The sequence below is a fragment of the Myzus persicae genome, unplaced genomic scaffold (genome assembly GCF_001856785.1).
Source record: "Myzus persicae strain clone G006 unplaced genomic scaffold, MPER_G0061.0, whole genome shotgun sequence".
NCBI lineage: Eukaryota > Metazoa > Arthropoda > Insecta > Hemiptera > Aphididae > Myzus > Myzus persicae.
In genome coordinates, this window is record NW_019103509.1 from 90713 (window position 1) to 115742 (window position 25030).

A 25030-nucleotide genomic window follows, 5' to 3' on the forward strand; every position below is an offset into this window, starting at 1 on the left:
ATCCTTCCGACAACCATAACTCACCTGTGCACTCGGCCTCAAAAAACGAGTCGTATCGATCAACGGGTTTGTGTCATATCACCACTACGCCTAGTACACCCCAACTCCTTTAGAACCGAAAGATTTCGAATTGACCACCACCACCACCACCATGCTTAGCGATTTTATCGAACACGATCATGACGGCTAAAAAAGTGTTGGACAAATTATTATGTCGAAAACACTTATATATTAACAGCAATTAATCTCACCTATCTCTGTCCGGGTCATCTGACTTACCCTCTCGTACGACCACTTCAACACACATTCCCGACCACCGCAGAGACTTCGTTATCCCGTACAAACTACGGTGGCGTTTTATTATTACAATAACAATTGTATTTCGTAGTCTTCATCACATTTGCTTCATTGGTCAGAAGGACTATGTCAATTAATTATTTTGCTGTATTACTGTCTGTGGTTGTAGCGCAGTATACGACTCGGTTTATTTGCACGATATCAAGCTGGACCTGTTTGCTATCGACTACCACGGTACAGTAACCAGCCCGAAATATTTTTATTCTACGTATTCAAAATATTGTTCTTCGGGATTATATTTTTTCTTTCAACATTTGTTCAACTCTTCAAACCCAGACAATACTGTAACCACTCATTCCGAAACGAAATACTCTATTCATAAAAGCTTTTTATAATATTATTATTATGCATTATGTGTAATACGCGTTAACGTACAAACAATGTACTTCGTGTTATACACATAGAAGAGATTCCACCACGTACCTAATGTGTAAAATAAAAATCAAACGGCTAATACAGATAGTACATTGATCATATTTTTGAAAACTACTTAAAGTTCGTAAATATAATAGGTTTTACAACATTTTTTTGTTTTTGTACCAACCACTCACTCGTGCCAATGGTAGTTACAAATGGTTTTATAATAAAGTACAGTGTAACCGAAACAAAATATACGCAAACATAATAATACACGAAGATTAAAACTTTAATAATTGAATCACCATATTCAATAAAATGTCTTAACAATCTTAAGCTCTGACCTCGGTGGAAGAGTCATACATACTGCAGTAATGCTAAAGTATCATTAATTGTTGTTTGTATTATTCAACACATTTTTATTTTTAAATTACCAGTGTTCATTTTCAATATTTAGAATATCATGCTGAATAATATGGTACCTATGTTAGTACACTTTTGCACATGGAAACACATTGGAAATTGATTTGGCTATACACTTCACATTTGTGGTCCAAACTCCAAACATAACATAAATGTATAATGCATATGTTTTATGTATTCATATACAATTGATAAACAAAACTTTATTGGTTTTTATTTTATTTACAAACAAATAAAAGAAGTAAAAAAATTTAGCATTAGAACACGTGAGCCATAAATTTATGTGAGCCCGTTTTTCGTTGGTAATGTTTTATGATATTGTATATAATATATAATATCCATAGGTATATATGTATTTTTTCATTAAAAACTCTACAATGTTTATATTTTTTTATTATTCCAAGTCCTTATACAATATTTATGACGAGGTGAAATTTTTATACTTGCATCGTGCGTATTTTAACTCAATTTTGTATAGGTATACTACAATTTAACCAAATGCAATCAAGATTTTATAGATGTCCACAAAAATGGAAAAATGTAAACACGATTCTAGATTGTGATGCTATTCCAACGAATCACCAATAAATTGATCTTTAAATTTTAACTATGGTGAATATCCTATGAAAATCCGATTTAAACAAAAAAAAAAAAAAACACATTGGAGTTCAAATAAAAATTAAAGTTCACATACTTACGTATTTAATCGTGATTGTTATACACGGTGCAACATTTCTTTAGAATAATAATCATAAAATAGAGTGAATAAAACGATTCAATCTTGTACAATGTTTCATTTTACAGTTTACACAATGCACATTCATAGTAGTTATATTTCATAATTCACGAAATTAAAAACACAAAATAATATAATTATAGTATAATATACTACTACGGGGTCACCTAATACCTTAAATATAATATGATTTAAATAATATTTGGCTCTTAATTATAGTTTACATTTTATGTCATAATCGCTTTTTAAGTATACACATTCAAACAGTAAATTTTTATCAGATAAGCACTTCGAATACCGCAACACTAAATTATAAAGTTAAAAAAAAATTGAAGATATAGAGTCAAATTACGTTAAGTTGGTTAGTTAAATTATGTTCTTCATAATAATATGAAAAATATTAAAACTCATAATGCTAAAATAAATAATGCCATAATTTTTCCATAAACTAAGTGCTTCTTAAATTATGTAATTATAATATTTCGTTTAATTAAATTGAAATTGAAATCCGTTATAATTATAACGTAAGTAAGTGATAAGTACGAAGAATTTAGAAAACTCTATTTTACATTACCTACACACAATTATTTAATAGAATAGTATTGTGACTAGAATTACTGTGTTTATACTATAGTATTTAATAGTATGTAAATATAGGTTTAATAATATTATGTATACATTTGTAGTATATTTAAAAAATATAAAAAAAAAAATGAAACAATAATGTAACTTCAATGTATAGATTATGTTTAAAAAACCAGTCGACAATTTGTATTCCGTTTTCTCTCTTATGGCAGCTTATAATTTTCTACTCGTTTAAATGTCACAGTGTTTGTTTTTAAAGACATACTACTTGAAACTTTCTTCTCCAACATACAATTACATATACGTCTATACTCACACAAATTTCCTCGGGCACTTACAGATTCCAAAAGTACTTACAGAAGTTATGTAAACACTGTCGGAAAATATAAAGGAAACATTGTTGAGCTTTTGTCATTTGAGTGCAATTATATTCAGCACGATTAGTGTTTGTGAAAGATTTATGGTTACGATAGGCATTTGATGTCAATTAGGTTTTTACTCGTTTTAAAGTAAGTAAACTGTCTTAGGAGTTGATCATTTTCATTTTAATTACCATACAAATATATTAAGTATTTTATTAAATTGTGAAACAGAATAAAACGTAACATTTATATTCTATTGAGCATAAATATTATATATGAAACGTAAAGCATATACGTAAATATGTATGAAATTCGCCTATAATTTTGAATATGTGTGAGCTATAAAGATGTATTTATGATTAGTAACCAAATTAATACTGTTAAATGCAATGTTTGAAACTTTTGGCGGGTAACAGCTATACCACAGTAGGTATATTGGAAATAAATTTCTTGCTAAACTTTAGTTTCCGTTCGTAAACTGTTTACAGATATAATGTATATTATTTTATCTTGAAGTTGCTAATTTGATTAAACACAGATTTTCACTAGTAATTATGATTATCAGCCATAAAAATGCTTTTCCTATTTCTCAGTAGAATGTATTAATTAAATGGTATGAATTATTACAACAGTTAAATTGTAAACAATTTAAGAAAAGAAAAACGCATTATTTAATTAAACTTAATATTTATATTAATATTAAATGAAATAGCAGAAAATATGAACAAAATCTGAGCTCAATACAAAGCATTAAGTAAAATACTCTTGATAGTTGTTTACGGATATTAAAACTATTATTTATTTTCTTGATACATTTTTGAAATGCAGGACGTTTTTAAAACTTATAATTGCTTTTTTAATACAAAAATGTAAAAATAGTTAATGTAGAAAAATACAATTTTAGGTACTACATTGAAAAAAAACTTGTACAAAAACAAAATATTTACTTTTTAAAGTTTTAAAGGAAAATATTTTTCAGAACTTGGTGAAAAACTATTTTTTCTTCTGCTTCTTATCGAAGATAAAAAGCTATTGTATTCTAAACCACGTCAGTTGCTTTTATGGCTGCTGGTAGAAGTATAAAGTACGTATACATATAATATATATATGTGATTGTTGGAAAACTTGTGTTTACCTATACAATTTGTTAGTTAGGTACTCGGGGAAGTATATTTTTTACATTGAAGTGATAACGTAACGCATAACTAACATAAATAATTGTTATTACGTTTTTAGCAATTTTATTAAAAAAAATAAAAGAGAAGTCACACAAATAATATTTCTTTTTGTGTAACGCAATGTGATTATTGGGAAATATGTCGTAGATAGCAATTATAATTATTGAACATTGTAATATTATGATTGTTTACTCGCTTTTTTCGATTAATGATATTTAACAACAATTTATGATCCTTTTTTTATTCTCGATCACAAAGTCATCATAAGATAAATATCATAATATTTTTTGTTCAATCTTGTAATTAAATTAAATCATTTAATGTCTTTAAACTTCTACACAATTATATCAATGTGGAGCTCAAACTCTAGGTAAATTCGAGTTTTCCAAAGAAAATATTTTTCATTTCTAACAACAACGCACAACTTTGCCGATTTTTCTTCACTAGACATTACGAGCTAACCATATATTATCAATTTGTTTTCATGCCATTCGACAGTTATAAATGCTTTATGACGAATGGGTACTTTATGTTAATTAATGCATCGTAAAAATGTTTATTATGAATGTTTCTTGGAAAGTGATTCCTATCGTGATGTTATGACTTGTATCGTTATACTTATAGGTATGACATTAAAATTAAACCACTGTGGGTATGTATAGACGTATAGTGGTTAAATATTTCTGTATATGAAAAATACGGCACATTATGCAATTATTATATTATTTCAACTACAAAATAAAACGATAAAAATAGGTAAAATAATTTAAGAAATCGTATGAATGCGTATATTATAATATTATTATGATCTATTGTTTATAGCTCCCACGGTTTATTAGACGTCATTACAAATGAACGAGGTAAAATTATTTTACATTTATTTATGTTCGGATACTTTTTTTATTATGACATAAATATATTGCATCCTCAAACATTTGTTTTATAGGCAAACGAATTACCATAACGTCTAATGACAATGTTACGGTATATATTTGTACAATTTTTATTCATTCCTACGGCCATTTAAAAGCGAAAATACTATTTTTTTAAGTTTCAGTTGTTGTAAATTATAATAATAATAATAATAATTGAAATTAAAAACTACATTCGGACGGTTCCCATACTGGCTGTACATGAAAGGTTACAAAATATTTAACAATTTGATTTAGATTTTTTTTTTTTTCTAGAAGTTTCACGCGGGCCGAAATATTCGTAAATTTGATTGTCACGATTACTTTGAATATCACAGAATAAAATATAATTCACCTGCATGGTCATATTATTAAAAAAATGCATTAGGAATACACGACCATACAATTTTGAAACACTACCCCGATGTCATATAATATACTGCAACGGCCATGTTTGATGTGTTCATTTATTTTATGTCAACGCAGTCCAACATATTATACGGGTCTGATATTGAGTTCGATGCATAATACGATATCATAGAGTTATATAGACGTTATATTAGACATATTATAATCATATTGATAATAACGTATACGTATCGGATAGATAATAACATATAATGTCATCTAGCGCATAGTGTCATTCTGTCTCCTACGTACATAATACGGGTATAAAAATGATGTTTCCGTCAGCTGCAATCTTTGAAAACAAATCGCAACAGCTCTCGTATATTATATAATAGTTTTATTGCGTTTTATGTTTCGACGACGACGTCTCGTTAAAGTCAAACTGATATAAATACTATAAATATGACACGTTTGAAACGTGTTTTTGAAGTTGCGTGTACACTATTTTATTATTATTGTTATTATTATTATTATAACGACGTCCGAACGATAGACTATTATAATATACCTACGGAAGCGTACATACGTATATAAATAATAGGTGCTGCAGTTCATTGTTTTTGAAACGAAAACAATAAGGAACAAATATTCTATACATATATTATAATATCAACTGTGACGTATTTTAATATATAATGTATTCCGCGAGGTTGTGAAAATGCCGAGCATGAAAACGCTATGTGCAGGAATAATGTTATTACGACATTAGATCCCACGGACGCCTGGCGCGGCGGAAACGCGCCTTAATCACCATAATTTGTTAATAAAGGATACCTGGTGGCTGGCATATATAGTGAACTTGTGGCGGGGTGGGTCAGGGGTGTGGGAGATGTGTCGGAGGAGCAAAGGAAACGCGGGTCACCGACGTCGTCGCCTCCCCCTCCGGCGCATTTTATCCCCAGCGCGGCGTCAAGGTACGTACCTGCGTACCTCCATAGCTGATACCTACGCTTGTTTCAATATTATATACGTATAGGAGGGTAGATACCTTCTGTTGTAATAGTGTCGTGACCAAATACTCTAATTAAAACGTTCGGTGTCCTCTCATTTCAAGCGAACGGCAAAGGTAAAACCATACTGTAGACTGTAGTAGGTACCTAGTCAACCGATGATGGTGCCAGTAGAAGCTGTAGTATTATTATTAGTAGTAGTGTTGATGGTGGACGGTGGTAATCATATGCTTTTCAAGTATTAAAGTACTTATTATAATTATATATTAAAAATACAGAAAAAGAAAAGAAAAAAAATAGGTCTAAAGTGAACCTTTGTACCTATGTCAAACTCTATAAGGATTAGTCTGTTAACGTTGTTTCTAATCAATTTTTTTTTTAGGGTGTGTATAAATAAAAATTTTAAAACATTTCAGTCTTTTTTTTTTTAAATAGTAGATACAAAAAAACCGAGAGCTTTTTAAATAAACATATTTTTTATAACAACCTTCTTAAATTGTAAAATAAATACTTAAGTAATAATATAATATAATATTCAAAAATGTATCTATCCATAATATTATCCTCTTTTGATTTTATAACAATTATTTTGGTTCTAAAATCAACAGATTCAAAATGTAAGTATAACTCCGTAATCACGTAACAACAAACAACAGTGATAACATTTTTATTTTTAATTTATATTAATATGTCATAAAACCCCTTAAAAAATGCTGATACATAACATCCTATTAACAACGATATTTTGACCTTAAATTTCGTATCCATTTTTGGCTTCAGTAACTCCGTGAGCCATATCTCGCCGACAATATAATATATTGTGTATTTCTATTATAGATAAGTGCATGCCGCATAATGAGTCTTACCTGAAAATAGCGCCAAACACAGCACGAAACTCCACCTTATCAACGATGAATCCATAGTCTAGCAGTAGTCTCCTTCTCCTCCTCCTCCTACTCCTCTTATATCGCTTCTGAAATACATATACACAAAATGGGATCAAATATAAATTAACTGTATTTTGGCTTAAGAATATTAGTAGTAGTAGTTTAGCATCCCTTTTTTGACCTTTCTCGACCCACCCGGACTTATCTTAAACGCCCACTCGTTTAGTTGACGATGTTTAAGTATACTTCGGTCTATATGTATTTGAGCGTGTGTACCAGTGCGTTTCCCTTAAGCATTGCAGTATCTGTACAGTGTATAGATAAAGTAAAACTACCAGTGTACCTAATAATATTGTTTGTTTATCATTATATTATAACCTAATCAAGATTTTCAACAATACTGTTCATAGCAAATTCGTTCCGCGAATTCAATGTTTTTTAATTATTAAAACTATTGTCCATTAAATAAAATGTTATCATATCATTATTATTCTATTAATTCATTCAAATTCATTTTTGTGTTTAACCGTAATTATTGTGTGGATTTGAAATTTTTTTGTCCATATATTCGTAGATTTGATAATAAAAAGCTTTATATAAATACTCGTATTAAATAAAAACCTATTTTATACTAATATTATATTTGTTTCACCATTCGATTTCAATTTTTGTTATGAGCGGTCACAAAATAATATAAACTGTATAATTCATTGTTCATCATAATCATAACGATTGATAAACGTAAAAAATTAATATGCATTCGTATAAAATTAAATCAATCCGTATGACGATTCGTGAAATACACAAACCAAACTGACTTTGATGTACACAAAAGCATTACAATCTATGTGCCTATCAATAACGTTGAATCATTTGGGAATAAAAGTGTAGGCACATCGTATCTTTAAAAAAGTTTGACACCAGCTGCGTACGATTCAGTAATCTAGTATGACGGAAAAGCAACAGAATTACGTTTTTATGCCTTGAGATTATTTATATTTTATACGTCTCACGAATAATGTAAAACATTTAAATTGTTCTTCAAAATAAATACGTCTTATTCGTCCAAGTACTTTAAATTTCTTTATTTTCATAGATTTAACATGGCATATTTCAATGTTAAAATAAACTAATATTTCTTTATAATTTCGAGTTGCATTTTTTTTTTTTTTTGAACTGTTGTTCTGGTTTATTTAAGTTTACTATTTATAAGGGAAACCAAAAAACAATTATTGTGAAACTGAACTGCCATATAATCACCGAATGCCTTCAGTACAGAGACAAAGTCAGGAGCCTCAACATACCAAACACCTTAGACGCAGCACTCAGACCCGACGCAGACACCACAAGACAAATCTAAAACTTTTTAAAAATAACTAAAACTGTATTACATAATTAAAAAAAAAAAAAATATGTGAATGCAAATATCATAATGTAAATTGTAACTAAATAATGGACATTGTTCCCGTGTTAAGTAAGAACAATAAAAAAATAAATAAAAATAAAATAATTTAAAAATACAGTAAATATGTATGAAAATGAAGTAATAATATTACAGAACATTAAATAATTTAAAAGAAGATTTGGCCATGTTTGTATAGTTTATATATACTTAAGTAATTGTAGGTACTCCAATTATAATGTGCAAATTATTTAAATAACTGACAATTATTATTCCGATGAGTCGTTTCTCTTATTCAAGTAATAATAGTACAGGTGTGTATAAATCATGTTATATACTTGATTTAAATATGCATCTCAGTCGTGATTGGCTAAATTTCGGTTTAGGTGTGCAAGTGACATTGTCTAACGCCAAAACATATGAAACTTTAAATCCTTCCGGATGGCGAATACCCAATTATCATTAATTCCGGTAATCGTCGGGAATTATTTTAACATACAACACGTCACATGTTCCATTATATGTTGTCCCGCTTTACGCATATCGTACTTCTCGCTGCAAATACGCCTGTTCAACACCTTTTATTTTTACACATTTACACTAAAATCGATACCCAACTCCAAAGGCTATACAACAGGTGAGGTTCACACAAATGTTTGTGTTGTTTGTTTTTGATGCAGCAATGTCAAAAAGATTGTTTTTCGTACAGATCGGCGGTTCGTTCCCGAAGTATCACGAAGATCGAAAGACTAAAATTGGGCTCATTGAATTCTACAATCGATAGCGTTGAATTCCTTGGAGGGCAATATATATTTTGTATAAATACATAATATGATAATATATCATACCTACCATTAGAGTTTTATTTTTCAACAACACTAAATATGTGCTGTAACTATACTATTTTATTACTTCGTTATTTTAAAATTTAAAATTTGTTTTCTTAGAAAATGTGCCTGTATCAGTTATATTATTATCGAGCACGTAATTTCGATGAAATCAATAATCGTGCACATTTGTGTTCTTAACTTTGTATAGTATTTATTTTATTACCAATAAGAGTGGGCGACGATACCTATTTATGCTCGTCAATACAGCCATCAGGTCAGAAGTAATTTTATTTTAAATGGGTGCTATTTATTTTGTTTTACAGAAAAATGTTAACATTGTAATCAAGTTGTTAGAGCATAAACTAAAAACAACATTTGAATATTAATAAAGAGAATGATGAAAAAAATCAAGTATATCATCACCAGTAATTTATCTTTTCTATTCGCAATTTAAAAAATACAAATTGTAGATTTACAGTCTACGTGAAGTCTTTGTTTAGGTGCTGCGTAAAAATACTTTCAAATTCTATGTAATCTGAAAAAATATTTTTTATGAAATCTTTCTACTATGTTAAACATTATTATAAATACACAAACATATGTTAGTCAACTTTAATGTCATTATTACATTATGTATAATAGGTATATACATAAGGTAGTGCGATTTCCAAAGAACAACAATAAAATAGTTATTTAATATACAGGATGATTCATCAGGGATACTCAATACTCATCCCCGTTTTCTTTTAACTATTAATTTATTCAAAGTTCTAATTTTTGAAATTTTTAAGTATACTTACATCCTTAGACTTGCTTACTTTATACATTAATGTACTTACAAACCATATTTTAAAAAAAAAACAGCTGGTATAAAATTCACTGTAAAAAGGCTGATTCTTATTTAAAAAAAATCATCAGTCTCCATGGAAATAAACCTGTTAAATGGCACTGACAATCAAAATATTTTAAAATATAGTTTTTAATTGTGAATATTACAATTATAAACATCACAATTCAACAGATTCATTATTGAAGCAAAACAGAACGGCAAGCAAGTTTGGCCAATCGAAGTATTAGGAGTGTAGCATGAATACCTGAAAGATTTACATTTAAATTACATTATTTTGTAAACAAACATATTATGATATACTCTATAATATGTATATTTTGAATTCAGTGAATAAATAATAATTAATTAGTACATTTTAGAAATGTCGAGTTAATTATACACTACCAAATGTTTAGTTTATTATTAGTTATATAAAGTAAAAATATAAAGTTATGTAAAGTTATAAGTATAATAAATTATTTAAGTTAATAAGTTACTGGCGTGTACGCAATATTTTCCTAAAGAAGCGGGGTTCAATTAAAACTAAGGACAATCATATACAAGCCGCACGCACAACCCCGTCATCGTACTTGCCCGTTTGTAGATTTAGGTGCAAGAACAAAGTAAAGACGATAAACAGTGCCTCTGAGGGTCTGGATGTGAAAATACACTCACTAATTATCTGATATGTAATCACTAAAAATAATAAATAAAATCATTGAGTTAAAAGTGTTTTAAGTTTTATAAATGTAATTTAAATATTATCAAAACTAGCATTTGCTTGTATTTTCATAACAAAATACAACGGTCTCGATCGACTTAAACTTTTATAACAATTTAACTCATTATATCAAATATTATGTACCCGCCTTATGGTAATGACACGCAGAACGTAATTTTATTATACTATTATTATTTTGACTTCCATATACACTATGTACGATATTTTGTAATTATTACAATACATAAACGAAACTGTATAGAGTTTGATCACATAGACACAGAATAACCAGAATGATCACTTAATGAGAACTCGATAATCGGTGGAAAATGTTCGGTTTACCCATCAGTATAGGTAGAATTCGACCATAATTAAAAATTCTCTTCAGCTGTTGAAATCAGTTTCTACACATTTTTAATGTTATCATTGGAAACCAACTTTAGATCATATATACTGTGGACAGAGCCATGGCCTCACAGATGCATCTATACTACAGTATAGCGGGGCCGTGTTTAGAGGGGGGAAGACAATGGGGACATTTTTCCCGGGCGGCCAAATATTGATCTATTTAGGTGGGAGGGGGAGGGGGGGCAACGTTGTTTTTCCAAAACAATTTTAGAAATGAGTATTTATTTAAGAAACAACAACCATATAGAAGTCTATCCGTACATTGACATTGCATTGAACTTTGTACTCCAGCTACAATGTGTTCAGCTGAACGGTGTTTCTCTACACTAAAGAGAGTTAAAAGCTATTTAAGATCAACCATGAAAGAAGAAGACTGAATGCATGAGCTGTTCTCGACATAGGAAATCACAAGACAATTGTGATAGACTGACTACAAAGATATTATTGGAGAGTTTTCCAATAAGCAATCTAGAAAACAATAATAATCATTGTAAATCATTCACTTGTGTAGATTTTTTTATGCAAATAAAGAATTATAACTAAAAATGTGTTAGGGAAAACAAAAAAGTGGATCTATTTTTTAGTTGTGTGGGAGAGGGTGAAAAAACCATAAAAATATGGTTGACCCAGTGCACAAAAATTGAAAATACGGTCTTGCAGTACAGTGCAGATATCTTTGTATAGCCTATAAAATACTTAAGATATCAATAATGATGTCATGATAAAGACGAGTTATGTGGCCTCTCCTGAGCATTTATTTTTCAGTGATAATTGATAAATCTGAATTATCTATGATATTTATTACATCGATAACTTGTGCCATTGATTATTATCGTTATACTGATATACCAACGGGTAAATCAAATATATCCACATAAGGATCCATGTCGTTTACAAGAAAAGTGATCCTTCTGGTCACTCTGTTATTAAAATTAATGGTTAATAATATACGTTTTATGTAAGTAATAAAAGTTTTTTGAAATCATAACTTTTTATAATCACTATGTATATTATAATATTTGGGTATGTGTAAGCTTATATAAAAAAAAATTAAATATATAATCATGTCTATGAACACTAAGATCTATGCAATTTATTCATATTGTTAAAGTCTTTTTTCTATGCAACACGTTTCTTTTAAATGTTACTAAGCTTCTTTGAAAGGTATTAGTGTTTTTTATTAAAAATACTTTTTGCTAATACTTAATAACAAAACAACATTTTTGAAAAAATTATATTTTTCACTACATCCTATTTTTATTTCAATTCCGAAAGAGAATATTTTTCAGAGATTTTCATTGTATTATAAAAGTCTAATTTTGCACAAGTTTTTATTGGTTATAAGTTTAGACATTTAATTTTAAGTTTGGATGAGCTTTTCAAAAATGGTGTTTTGTTATGACTTCAAATTCTGTAAAAAAAATATTTCTTAAGACATTTTTGCGTTTTGAGAACTATGGGTGTTACGGTTAAAATAATCATGTTTATTTTGTAAAGCTAAAATAAGATTAAAATGCCATGGATCAAAAATATTTTATTAAGATGAAGTCATGTGTAGGGTTCGACTTACAAATATAGCCAACATATATTGCGTTCATCAGAACACATTTTTATCACGAGTCGATTATTAAGATTTTAAAAACAGTTGACAAGCTATGACAATTTTAAAATTGCAACATTTTACTTAGGCGCTTACGGCTCGTGGATCATAACTAGCTTAAAAATTAAAATATGGTAAAGTCAATTTTTAAAGTTGTGCATTAGCTTTAAGACTGAGCTGAATAAACATGTAGGTGAAACGTCCTTTTAAGATTTTTATACTCAACGGGCCATACAGTTATAAATTATAATACAAACACATTACAAAAATAGTCGGATTAAAAAATTATATTTTTTAAACTCAACTTTCGTCACAAATAAAAAAACATTCCGTACCTACATTATATTATTATATATTTCTCGTTGTTTCAAAATTCGGTACATTCATTAGGAAATGGATTTTTGTACTTTTTCCACTTTTATCTAAAATAATATTTCCCAACGGTCCTATAAAGGATTGTTTGATTTTACCAAGATGCCTATAGTCACCTCTGTACGTAGTTGTATTCCGAGGTTAGGTATTTGGATTTTCCAAAAATATCGTTCAAATCAATATAGTGTCAGTCACCACAGTTTTCACTTGAAGGCCTCTCAATTAGTGTCAACTTCAATAAACAAATTGCTTGTTTTCTAAATAATTCTAATGGAATATCAATTATAAGTTTGGACATTTTTGTTTGATAGGTTTGATATCATTTCGTATGTACGGCATAAAGAAAACTTGTCAATATTTCAATAGTTAAAATATAGTTAAATATTAATTAACATTATAATATAATATTCTTTTACATTGTCAACTTAATTCGTGTAAACAAATGACTAGTTAACTATTGATTATATTAAATATTCAACGTCAAACGCGTTTTTTATATTGTTCAGTTGAGTTTAAAACTAAATGTATATTCAAAATAAACTAACGAATATAGTTCTACAACACAAAGATAAAAATCCATGTGAATAAATATGAAATTTTAAAAATTATTTTTTATGCTCAAAATTTAAATGGTGATTATCTATTTTCCACCAGGTGCTCTTGAATATGAGATTATATTTATTTTTAAATGTAATGCATTTTTTTGTAGGTACAGTAAATACCATCCCCATTGTTTCATTTAAAAATGAATTCATTCAAATTTAGGTTTTGAAATTTTTAAATAAAATTTAAGCCCAAATTTTAATTTTTTTTAGAATTCTTGTACTACTTGAGGGTTATCTTGTGGAGATACAAACTTTTGTTTTCCATTTTTTGTAGTAAACTATTTAGTTGTAAAATTTCGAAAATTTAATATTTCTTAAAAATGGGTTTATAAAAGTGTAAAATAGATGTACTAGTATTTATTGCACTTGGACCATTTGAAAAAATTATAAATATGGATAGATTAATATCAACTATACAAACATTCTTAAATCACCATACCTCACATTATCCTTTGCAGGGAGGTATACAAAGTTAAATCACACAAAACTACTCATTTTAAATTTGATTTTGATGCAACACAATGTTCAAAAATATAAGTTAAATAATTTTTCAGTGGATAAGTTAATTTGAAAAACAGAACTCTTTACATTCCATTAGACATTACACTACTTAAGTAGTATAAAAAATGTAATAATTTAAAAACACGATTTTTAGATTTTTTTAAAATTTCCAAAAATCAGATTAACTGCATTATTGATCAAAATAATGGATGAATAGGTACTGATCATACTTTTGAAACATTATTTATATTTTATTATTTATGAGTTCTGAAAAATTATGGTAGAATAAGTAATTTTTTTTTAACTTAATGCACTCATTAATAATTTACACATTGTTATTATTCATGTATTGTATGTTTGTAAAACATTTATCACATAATCTTGAGGTATTTTAATAGTATCCATCAATGATAACAATTAGTAGGTACCTACGTCTGGTTAAGAGGACCTTAAACCCGCATATATTTTAAGATGTACAAACAATTTACAATTTTAAAATTCTCACAACTCGCTTTAAAATTAAAACATAATAAAAAACGTACTCGATTCCCTAGAAAATTATTTTACCATGAATGTTCATAAGAGGTCAATTCATTCTTATTTTTAAAATAACGGAACTAAAGCGTTATCTGTTGAACGTAAAATTTGCTGTTACACACTTGTAAGAAGGAGACAACACATGCGGATATAACGTCCTCTTAATAGAATATCATATGGATTCGATAGGTAATAATAAACTTTTTGGTAGTTTTATAATTTAAGTAAACAAACTTTACAGAGGTCAGTAGAAGTAGAACAAACTGTCTAATAAAACACCTACTGTTAAACTGCAGTATTTTAACTAAGTCGACAATTGTTTCAACTATAAGTTGTTAAGACAGGTTAATTTCTATTACGGTATTCCGAACCAAACATACATTATTTGTTCACTTTTCTTATCTTATGTAATCTGCGATGCAAGAAGAATACCTACTTTATGTTTGTTTACTTTATTTTTTATTTTTCAACACGGTACAATTGAAAAACTCAGACTTCATGAATCATGAATAACGAAAATACTAACCTATAATACCTTATCAAACTTGTGATTATTTTTGAAAACACTAATTCTATGTATGTTTTATACATGACACTGAATAATTTGTTCTCAATTTATAAAATAAAATAATCAGTACATTTATATATTGTTATAAAAAACTAATGCCAAATCAAATCAATTAAATCAATAACCCGATCGTTAAAAAGTTCCTTATTCATATTTCTGGCTAATTAATGGTACCAATATGTAATATATTAATAATATACTACCTGTCTACCTATTAACAAAATTTTAATGAGTTTACTGTAAAATGAATTATTATATTTTTAGTTTTTTATTAGTATTTTGATAACCCGATAGTCATATTTAGTAATCTGTAATTTTTCTAAATGCAATTTGATAAGATGAAAATCAATTTCATGTGAGAAAATATTATTTAAAACGAAACCTCTTAAAGGCATTTTGTACGTTGATAAATTATTCGAAAAATGTAAAGAGTGTAATAATAACTAACCATTAGTTACTTCTTAATTAAAATCTTAAGCTGTTCTTCTATGACGTATAATCAATTTAAAATCTGTAACCTTGATTCAATTTTTAAGTTAACATTATAAGTAAATAGCCTTTAATTAATTTAAAATAATATTAAAAATCATTGAACATTCTCCTTCACCCTGCATAGTTTTACAGGAGGTACTTTATTTATCCAACGAAGTCAAGAAGGAAATTTGCAATATGAAATATCCTAGAATCTTTAGATTTAATTTAAAGTAAGCGGTAATTAAATAAAATTACGATATTCGTAATCTCGTGGAAGCAAAGAGAAAAACGTGAAGAACACTTCAAGTTTTCACAATTTCAAACCATTAATAATGATAATAATAAACAGAGTATTTTTCAACATTTTTTTTTTTAAAGAATCACACAGTCGTTTCTAAATCTGATCGCTACTTATGCGTTAGAAAAAAAATGTCTATATCCAGCCGAATGGTTTGTAATCCAATAACGTATGAAGCATTCACTATTTAGAATTAATTCCGACTACTATCTTTTTATTTATTTTTTTTTTACCTTTCGTATAGTTATTTCCGTTTCACTGATTGGCTGTCAAATGGAATTTGTTTGAAACGTGAGTATTTTTTGAACCAGCTATCCAAACGTATTCTGTACATCAGTGGTAGAGTTTCATGGCCATTTAATAAACACTGATTCTATATTAAAATTCACGTAGTCAAATTTTATGTCATTTGATACGGTGTACACGTATAGTAATAATATGTTAGGCAATCATAATAAACGATTTTATTTTATCACTATTCAATCCGATCCATAAAATTGTTTTTCTTCGACTTTGATTTTACATTAATACATAGGTACACCAAATAGGTGATTCACCAAGTATGCTAACCCACTTTTTTTCTTCGAGAATAATATGCAGTTTTTCAAGATATGATTTTTGAATTTTTTGAATTTTAAAATCATACTAATGTGCGTGCTTTCAAATTCTCGAGATATTTTTTTACCACATAAAGAGTGTTCTGTTGAGATACAAACTTCTGTTTTTAAAATGAAATATTTATACTATATAATAATAACATTGTATTTAAAATCTTACATTATTCATCATTAAAGGAACGAGCTAACCTAACCTGGATTCAGCAAGATGGTTGAATCAACCTGCATAATATAATTATGTACCTAAAAACAACAAATGAATTTATGAAAAACATGGAACTGTATCTGATGTAACCATTCGAGAATCGTAAGTTTCCTTTGAAAGTAGTAATTGTAAATCGCAGTTCACGTGAGTTGTAGAATGAGAGGTACCTTCTACCATTTAAACACGATCGATTGATTTTCAATAGACACTGGAAAAGGTGCTCGTTGTACTGCAAGCACTATAAGATGCATTATATATGGGGAGGGGGGAATGATACGAGGAATGTAACGAAAAAAATAAAGTACAAACATTTCTCTTTTTCATCTCAAACTCTGTGTTCATGGTGTATTTCAAACCTTATAAAAAGACAGAACCAATTTGTCGTCACGTTCCCGCCCACTGTAAAATAATGTTTTGACAGTTTACATACACATGGCAATTCCAATAATAAAAATGGATCTTTAATGCGCCTTTTACGCAACTCGACTTGGCAACCATCACTCCGCCCATTCGATTAGGCGTACGAAAAGCCACGTTGAATACATTAATAATTAATTAACACAGCAGTTTGACACTGTCAATGAAAATTCAGTTTTATTTTCTCTTTAATTGATTTTATTCTACTCTTACACCGCCATTCATGCATTTTTGGATACGAAGAGTATACAATTTATTTTATTCATTGAACTCTTTGAAAGTTTTGTCAGCAAAGTACATAGCGTAGTAACAAATTTACGATGGCTTATAATAAAATGACCTTTTTTTAAGTATGCATAAATAAATACATACAAATTAATAATTATTACATGGTATAAAATTCGACGAAATATGTACACGCAAATTTGAATATTCTTTGGATATTAATGAATATATATTTGTACGGTATACGTGACATAAATACATACTCGCAAAATAATGATATAATTATTACTTCATTTAAATAATATGTGTATAAAGTATTACGGTTTATGTATCGGCTGTCAATAAGCTCATTTTTAAGGTGCATTTAATATATTATTTTATAATACTAATAACTAAAAATATTTAAATAAAATACTCAATAATAATAGAATACTAAAAATATGAACTTATATTTTATATAATATGTTTGTATAGGTAGATAATGCATGTATATCTTTAAATTATGTTAAAATAAAAAATGTTTGGAACATCTTAAATTACACATAACTAAACATATTTTATGCAAGACATACAATAAAATTATCATATTTTAGAGATATTATTATTCAATGTAAAGACCTCTAATTGTCAAAAATTGTTTAAAAATCGACAATAATGATCAAAATTTCAATACGGGAAAAAATCAACTCGTACGTTTAAAATAAACCTGTTTTACCTAAACATATTGTTTAACAAAACATCTACGAATTTATGCACCACACAAAAAAAATAAAAATAAAAAAAAAATGTATCAAAATCTCTGGCTAAGTTTGAACTTAAAATGCCATGTACAAAATAAATGAAGGTATTAAGTTTTTAATTACTATTACAACAACTTTTTATTGGTCGTAACAGATAATAAATTTTATGTATCTAAAATTGTGCATGTCTCAAATAAACATTTTTAGTATTAAATAGTAAATCCATTATTATTTTTATGACGGATAAGTTTATCGTTTGAACTTTAATTATTGGATATTTAAAAATATTTGAACGGCTATGAAATAATAAATGAAATGAAACACCAACAATTTGGTTCGATAGACATAAATCAAAAACTCAGATAAATAAATTATGATGTAGGTTAGGTATTTAATTTATAATTACCGTATGTTATCTATATTTTAGTTAAAAATGTGTATACTTATCTTTAATGTAAACAAAAACGTTTATAAGTTAATTATATATTTGAATTTTCCCCATATTTATTTTATTACCTACTCTTTGCAAACACAGTAATGAAAATAAATTTCATATTGTTATCCACTCTCACGTGTTTTACGACTAACATTATAATAACAATAATAATAATAGTAATATGTTAATTTTTATTTTGCCAGAAGTAGATACCTACATAAAATACATATTAATAATTGAATTATTATTTTGTTTGCAAAGTATTGAAATGATATAATTTATCAAATAATATTTTTTTTACTCTGTGGTTTAGAACGTCACGAGTAACTGCATTATTTTTTTAATACTTTAAATTTCATTAACAGCGTAATTTTATTGACTTGTGATACACGAATTGAAGAAAGACCTAGTAAAACGAGTAATTTCATTGGGTGAATAAACAAAAGAAGGCGAAATAACTTTTAACATTTTTGTTTTATCAACCTCAAAACATAAATAAAATAATTTGATAAGGGCTGAGAATATTGTGTTAGGTAACCAAACCATTTAATTTTTCATGTAAAATCAGATTATACATAAATTAAGTTATACAAATATTTTATGCAACATAGTGTTGTCGCCTGAACACACCTCAACGAAAATCATAACATATTATATATTTATATGAAACTATGAACACAATTTTTATTTTTAAATCTTGGATCATTAAAACAGTGTTACTGGAAGAATGGTGTGGAATTAATGTGTCTTTAGGGTGTACTTGTATATCTGAAATGATTGATCGCGATGAATGCTCAAACATTATATTCACGGGAACATATATAGTTGGTACCCGAATATTTTACTAAATGTGAAAACGTATATTGTTTCTGGTATAAACCAGACTAATTTATCTTTATTAAACTAATTTACGGGTATTAACTGTAGTACAATATTGTGCAATTAACAAGTTCTTTTTTTACTTATCATAAAAACAGCCGATTATTCTTACCAAAAACAAAACAAAAAAAACCATTTTCATAAAAAAATGTTCTTGTATATCTAATATGCCCACTAATTTATACGAATCAGATCAATATAACTAGTTTACGATCTATATACACGATCAGAATACAGTATTTAAATGAAAATTTCTGAACTTGAAATATTTCACTTTTCTGGATATATTTCAGTGAAATTAGTTTTTTCCTTTGAACGTATTTGGTTACAGATGATTAGAAATAATTATTGATTACAGTGTTACACACAGTCACACAGATAATGAATGACTCATCAATCAAGATTTTTGAATTTCTATACGTCGATGGCTTTGAATTATGTATAAACTGCACTTTATTATTATAATATCGGTTATCACTTATCAACTTTGTCCCTATTGGCTATAATTTATTATTTTTCGACACAATATTAAATCAATTTTTAAAAAAAATTCTCTGGCTGTAAGTTTAGATACAATAAACAAGTTTTTTTAATTTAATTTTTATTTCTTACATAAATTAATGAATATCATAAATAAATTTCATGAAATTTTAAAGCTCTATGTAATTATGTTATACACAAATGCTTAATACCTAGTTGAAAAATGTTTCATCTAACGAAACATTAAATTTAGTAGTTGTTTGACGTTGTGACGTAATTTGGTATATTTTCTTGTTACTTGCAGCGGTGGGTTATTATGTTATTATTTTTGAGATATTGTAATTGGATTAATTTTCTGTCCATTTAACAAAATATGGTTCGCATTATCAGATTTTGTTTTCCGCTTGATCATATTGCCGCGGTGAAATCAAATTGGAACAGTAACGTTTGTAGCGGAAATATTGATACGACCATATTATATGGAGTGACCCCAAAGTAAGACCATGGAATAATATACTCACCACATATTTCTGGCGGTGTTCCTGCATACGACGTCATGGTTTCAGTGTTGTGTGATAACGACCATAGGACGCATCGACGTGGAAAACGCCATTAGCAGACGTTAACCCTTAAATCGGAAATATCACCAAACACGATTTTCGCGGAGGCAGAAAAAAAAATGTAGAGAAAGAAAAGAAAACCGCAATGAGCACATGTAACACATAATATAATAATATACGACCTCGAACGACGACACACGCTTTAATGGAAAATACGAAATGCCGATAGAGGTTTTTTTTCTCACATATAGGAGGACTACGTCGCAGTAACCTGTGCGTATAATGACGCCGGAACGCAATTATTTCCAACGAAATATATAGGTTGCAATATATTATATATATATATGTTAAGGTCTCTCGGTGATCCGATGACAAATTTCGGACTCGGCGACCATTCGTGTGGCCAAAATCGACATAATCCCATAATAATATTGTTATTGTACATCGTGATACCTCCGCAGCAGCTGCTATTGATACGTCAAAATCTAATTTTTTTTCTTCTTCTCCTCCATCATCTCCTCCACCGCCGTATTATAAGCCGCGGCGTACATATCATCATTTTGGAATCCAACCGACATCGTCGACCCAACTCACCCCTGCAACTGTGCACGCCCCTGCACGCAGGTTCGACACTCGAGGTCGTGTCATTATACCATTATCGTCGTCGTAGGTATATTGCAGGCAATAATAGAAAATATAAACGAGAAATCAATGCACGGCCCATAGATTGACGCTTTGTCACGTCGGGTCGCTCCGGCGGTATCATTACGTTTTCGGAAACGACCATTTTTCTCCTCGCCCGCGTTTCTGCGTGGGTACCAAACTGCTGTGCGTAAACTGTTCCGTTTTCATCCAAATCAATAATAGAGCGAAGATTAATAGCGTCGGAGAGAATTATTACAGTCTACTTGGATGTATTTTTCATTTTCGTGCCAACACACACACACAAATGTTGCGAACACCCCACCGCCCCCTCGTCGGTAATGTATATAACTCGTCGTCCTGCGCGGTTACTTAACCGACAATAACAAGTGTGTTGTGTCCCGTGTAGTCGTTCTTTAATTTATTTAGTAGTTATTATTAACTTGAGGTGTTCCGTTTAAACGAGCGAGTAAACGGTTGAACACAACACAATATTGTCTTGTGACCTCGCCGCAAAAGAAAAAAAGGTGATGTTTCACTATATCGGTGACACTTCATCGTCGTTATGCGATCGCTTTTGGGACTGTGTATTGATAAATTGCAATACCTACAGGTTCGATATTACACTGAAACGGAATCATAATAAGACTCGAGTGTACAAAATTAATGCGACATGTGTACGAGTAGTACCCGCGAGCAGTTGACAGCTGATATCAATGATCTTAAAAAAAATTAATTTTCAAACTAGATTTAAAAAAATTATTTAGAAAAAAGTCCAAAGAATATTATTATACTATTAAACTATATTTTTATCACATCGGCTGAAATATTTTACTGCCAAGTTATTTGTCATCAATTATAATAATAATAATCAAATAATTAATACTATATACAACATTATTTGTGAAAGTCGTGCGAATTAAAAACTATACCTTAGTCTACAATAAGTATATAAAAAGCTGTGTTATCTATGCAATCATAATACACTATAACATTATATTATATTTATATTCAAATTAAAACTATTAAAAATATTTGGTCTTTTATTAATCGGTTAATAAAATGTTCGCATTATCAATCAAAAGCAGGCGAGAGGCCAATGCCTTGAGGATTTTATTCATCTTAGTTAAACTTAATGGTATTAAAAATAATTAATTACACTCCAATATAAAACAATTAATGAAAACAAACAATGTCAAATTATCGATGACTTCAAAAACGTATACCATAGAAAATAACATTAGGGTTATTTGACTTAAAATTGATAACATTTGATTGGCAAAGTTATTTGGTAATTTATATTTATTTTTTATTTTTTATCGTGGCTGTTTGAATAAATAATTTATTGTGTTAGGGAAGATATTTTAATTATAATTATCAGTTATAAATAAAAAGCGAAGGTGAATAAACAACGATCTTATACTGTCAAATTTCTGAAGTAGAAAATGTATAAATAGTTTATAAAATGTAATTAATGTTATGGATTTACATTTTTGTAAAGAACCTAATAAGTAATTACTAATAAATCGAAGGATATTATTTTATATTTTATAATACAATTAATTCCGGTAAGAAACTGAACTCGAATTCCATGAAATCAAACTACAAGATTGAATTAATTTAATAAATATATATATATATACATATATATGTTCCAGAGAATGTACTTATGAATAATGTCGAAGCAAATATTTTTATTTTTCAGACAAAATGAATACATTTTCTATGATGTAATGAAAATAGAAATAAAAAATTAATTAAATCTAAACCTATATACCTACATTAATTCAAAACAAAGTTATACATATTGTAAAACGTTAACAACATCTCTCACTTCAAAATTATTTTATAATTTAACGAGCTTAACTTTTACACCGTAATTCATGTATAAAATAACCATCTGAAATATGGAAAAAAAAGGTAAGTAATTATTATTGATGGTGTATAAATTAATATACGTACTTAAATACTTAGAAAATCATTATTACAATATTTTTACCACTAAACTTCTATTACTTATTACTTTACACGAATTTTATATTTGTAGATGGGTTACGGTTGGTTTTAAGCAACACGTTTGTATGGGGAGCGAACATAAGTCGTTAGCAAAAACCCGAGGGGTCACCCATCTGAGAGCTAGCGACACCAGACAGTACTTGATCGCAGCACTCATTAACGACTGCGGCCAACCACCGGCATCAGGCCCCCAAAAAATATTATATTAATATATAGGTATTACACATAGAACGTAATTAAAATGAGTACTTGTAATATTTTGTTTTGCACTATATTGTGTTCACATTTTGTGCTCATTGACAAAAATAAATAAGTTAAGATTTCCTTAGTGTATGAAGTATTTTTCATAATTACACCAGTTATTAAATGTAGAAACAAATGGTCGTTGAACTTGATTTATAAACGAAATGGGGTAATGATAAGTAGTGAAGACATTTTACGTATAATAATATGTAAATATTGTTCATTTAATATAGTGTAATAAAATCAATTAGGGAGTCACTACCAAAAATGTTTGTTCTGTTGCCAAGTTAACGAAGTCTTTATTAACACATAAAAGGAAGAAAAAACCTAGCGAAGAGTGGAAGCAAATTAGATTTCACTCTCAATTTTAGCCCTCAAAACATTGGCTATTTGCCAAAATCCATCTGAATCAATTGACCCAGTGCACTTCATCAGTCTTCAAAATCGTATTTATGAAATGTTTTCTATTTATCTTGTTAGAATCGCCGACGGCGCATAAAGTATTTTTTCTGTTTTTTTTTCAGTTTTTGTGTTTTTGTTGCCCTTTACCCCATGCCACTGTGTTCAACAATATTCCAAACTCAACACTATATCTCAAAATTTTAATTCAAAACAGCCCTCGGTTATCGCTAATTAGGTGTCATAATAATAATAATAATAATAATAATGGTACGGAACATCATAATTTAGCACACCATTAACTATTGTCGCTCGAAATTGACCTCTCATTGTGCTCTGTAATATTATGTCAATAAATTTATAAAACTATAGTGGTGTGATGATTTTCAGAGGCTTTTGTGTAGGCACGACTTGGTTTGAACAGAGAGAAACAATCTCTTTTTTTTACACACGCTCAACACAAATACACCTGAGGCACCAACTATACAATTCATACTTCAAATTTTTACCTACGAAATACCTTTATATTATACTAGGAAAAACAAATACGAAAGAATAGAGAACAATTTTATAATGGTTAATGGTGATAAAGACTCGAATGATTTTTCAAAAGAGAAACCCACCGTTATTCACTAAAATCTTTCAAAATAGATATACGTTTGAGTTATATAATTTTCCTTTTTATAGTTAGTATCTAGTTTTATAATTACATATATATTTATTAAATTGTTACTAAATCTGTAAACACAATAATGCATCAATATGCAATTACTTTGGAACACATTTTCTATAACCCGATACAGGTACATAAGTTATAATTTAAAAGAGGAATATTACACGATTCGATAAAAAGTCAAGTTTAGTACTTCATT

General features: G+C 28.4%; 1 protein-coding gene across 3 annotated transcripts in view; it reads right to left on the minus strand.

The window, feature by feature from the left end:
- LOC111034643 overlaps window positions 1-25030 on the minus strand; it is a 121572-nt gene that overhangs the window by 80441 nt on the left and 16101 nt on the right. For all 3 annotated transcript variants that reach the window (XM_022315945.1, XM_022315943.1, XM_022315944.1), the window contains exon 2: window positions 7134-7240. In XM_022315945.1, the coding sequence (XP_022171637.1) occupies window positions 7134-7188 (55 nt within the window). In that variant the 5' untranslated portion in view covers window positions 7189-7240. The remainder of the gene's footprint in view (window positions 1-7133; window positions 7241-25030) is intronic.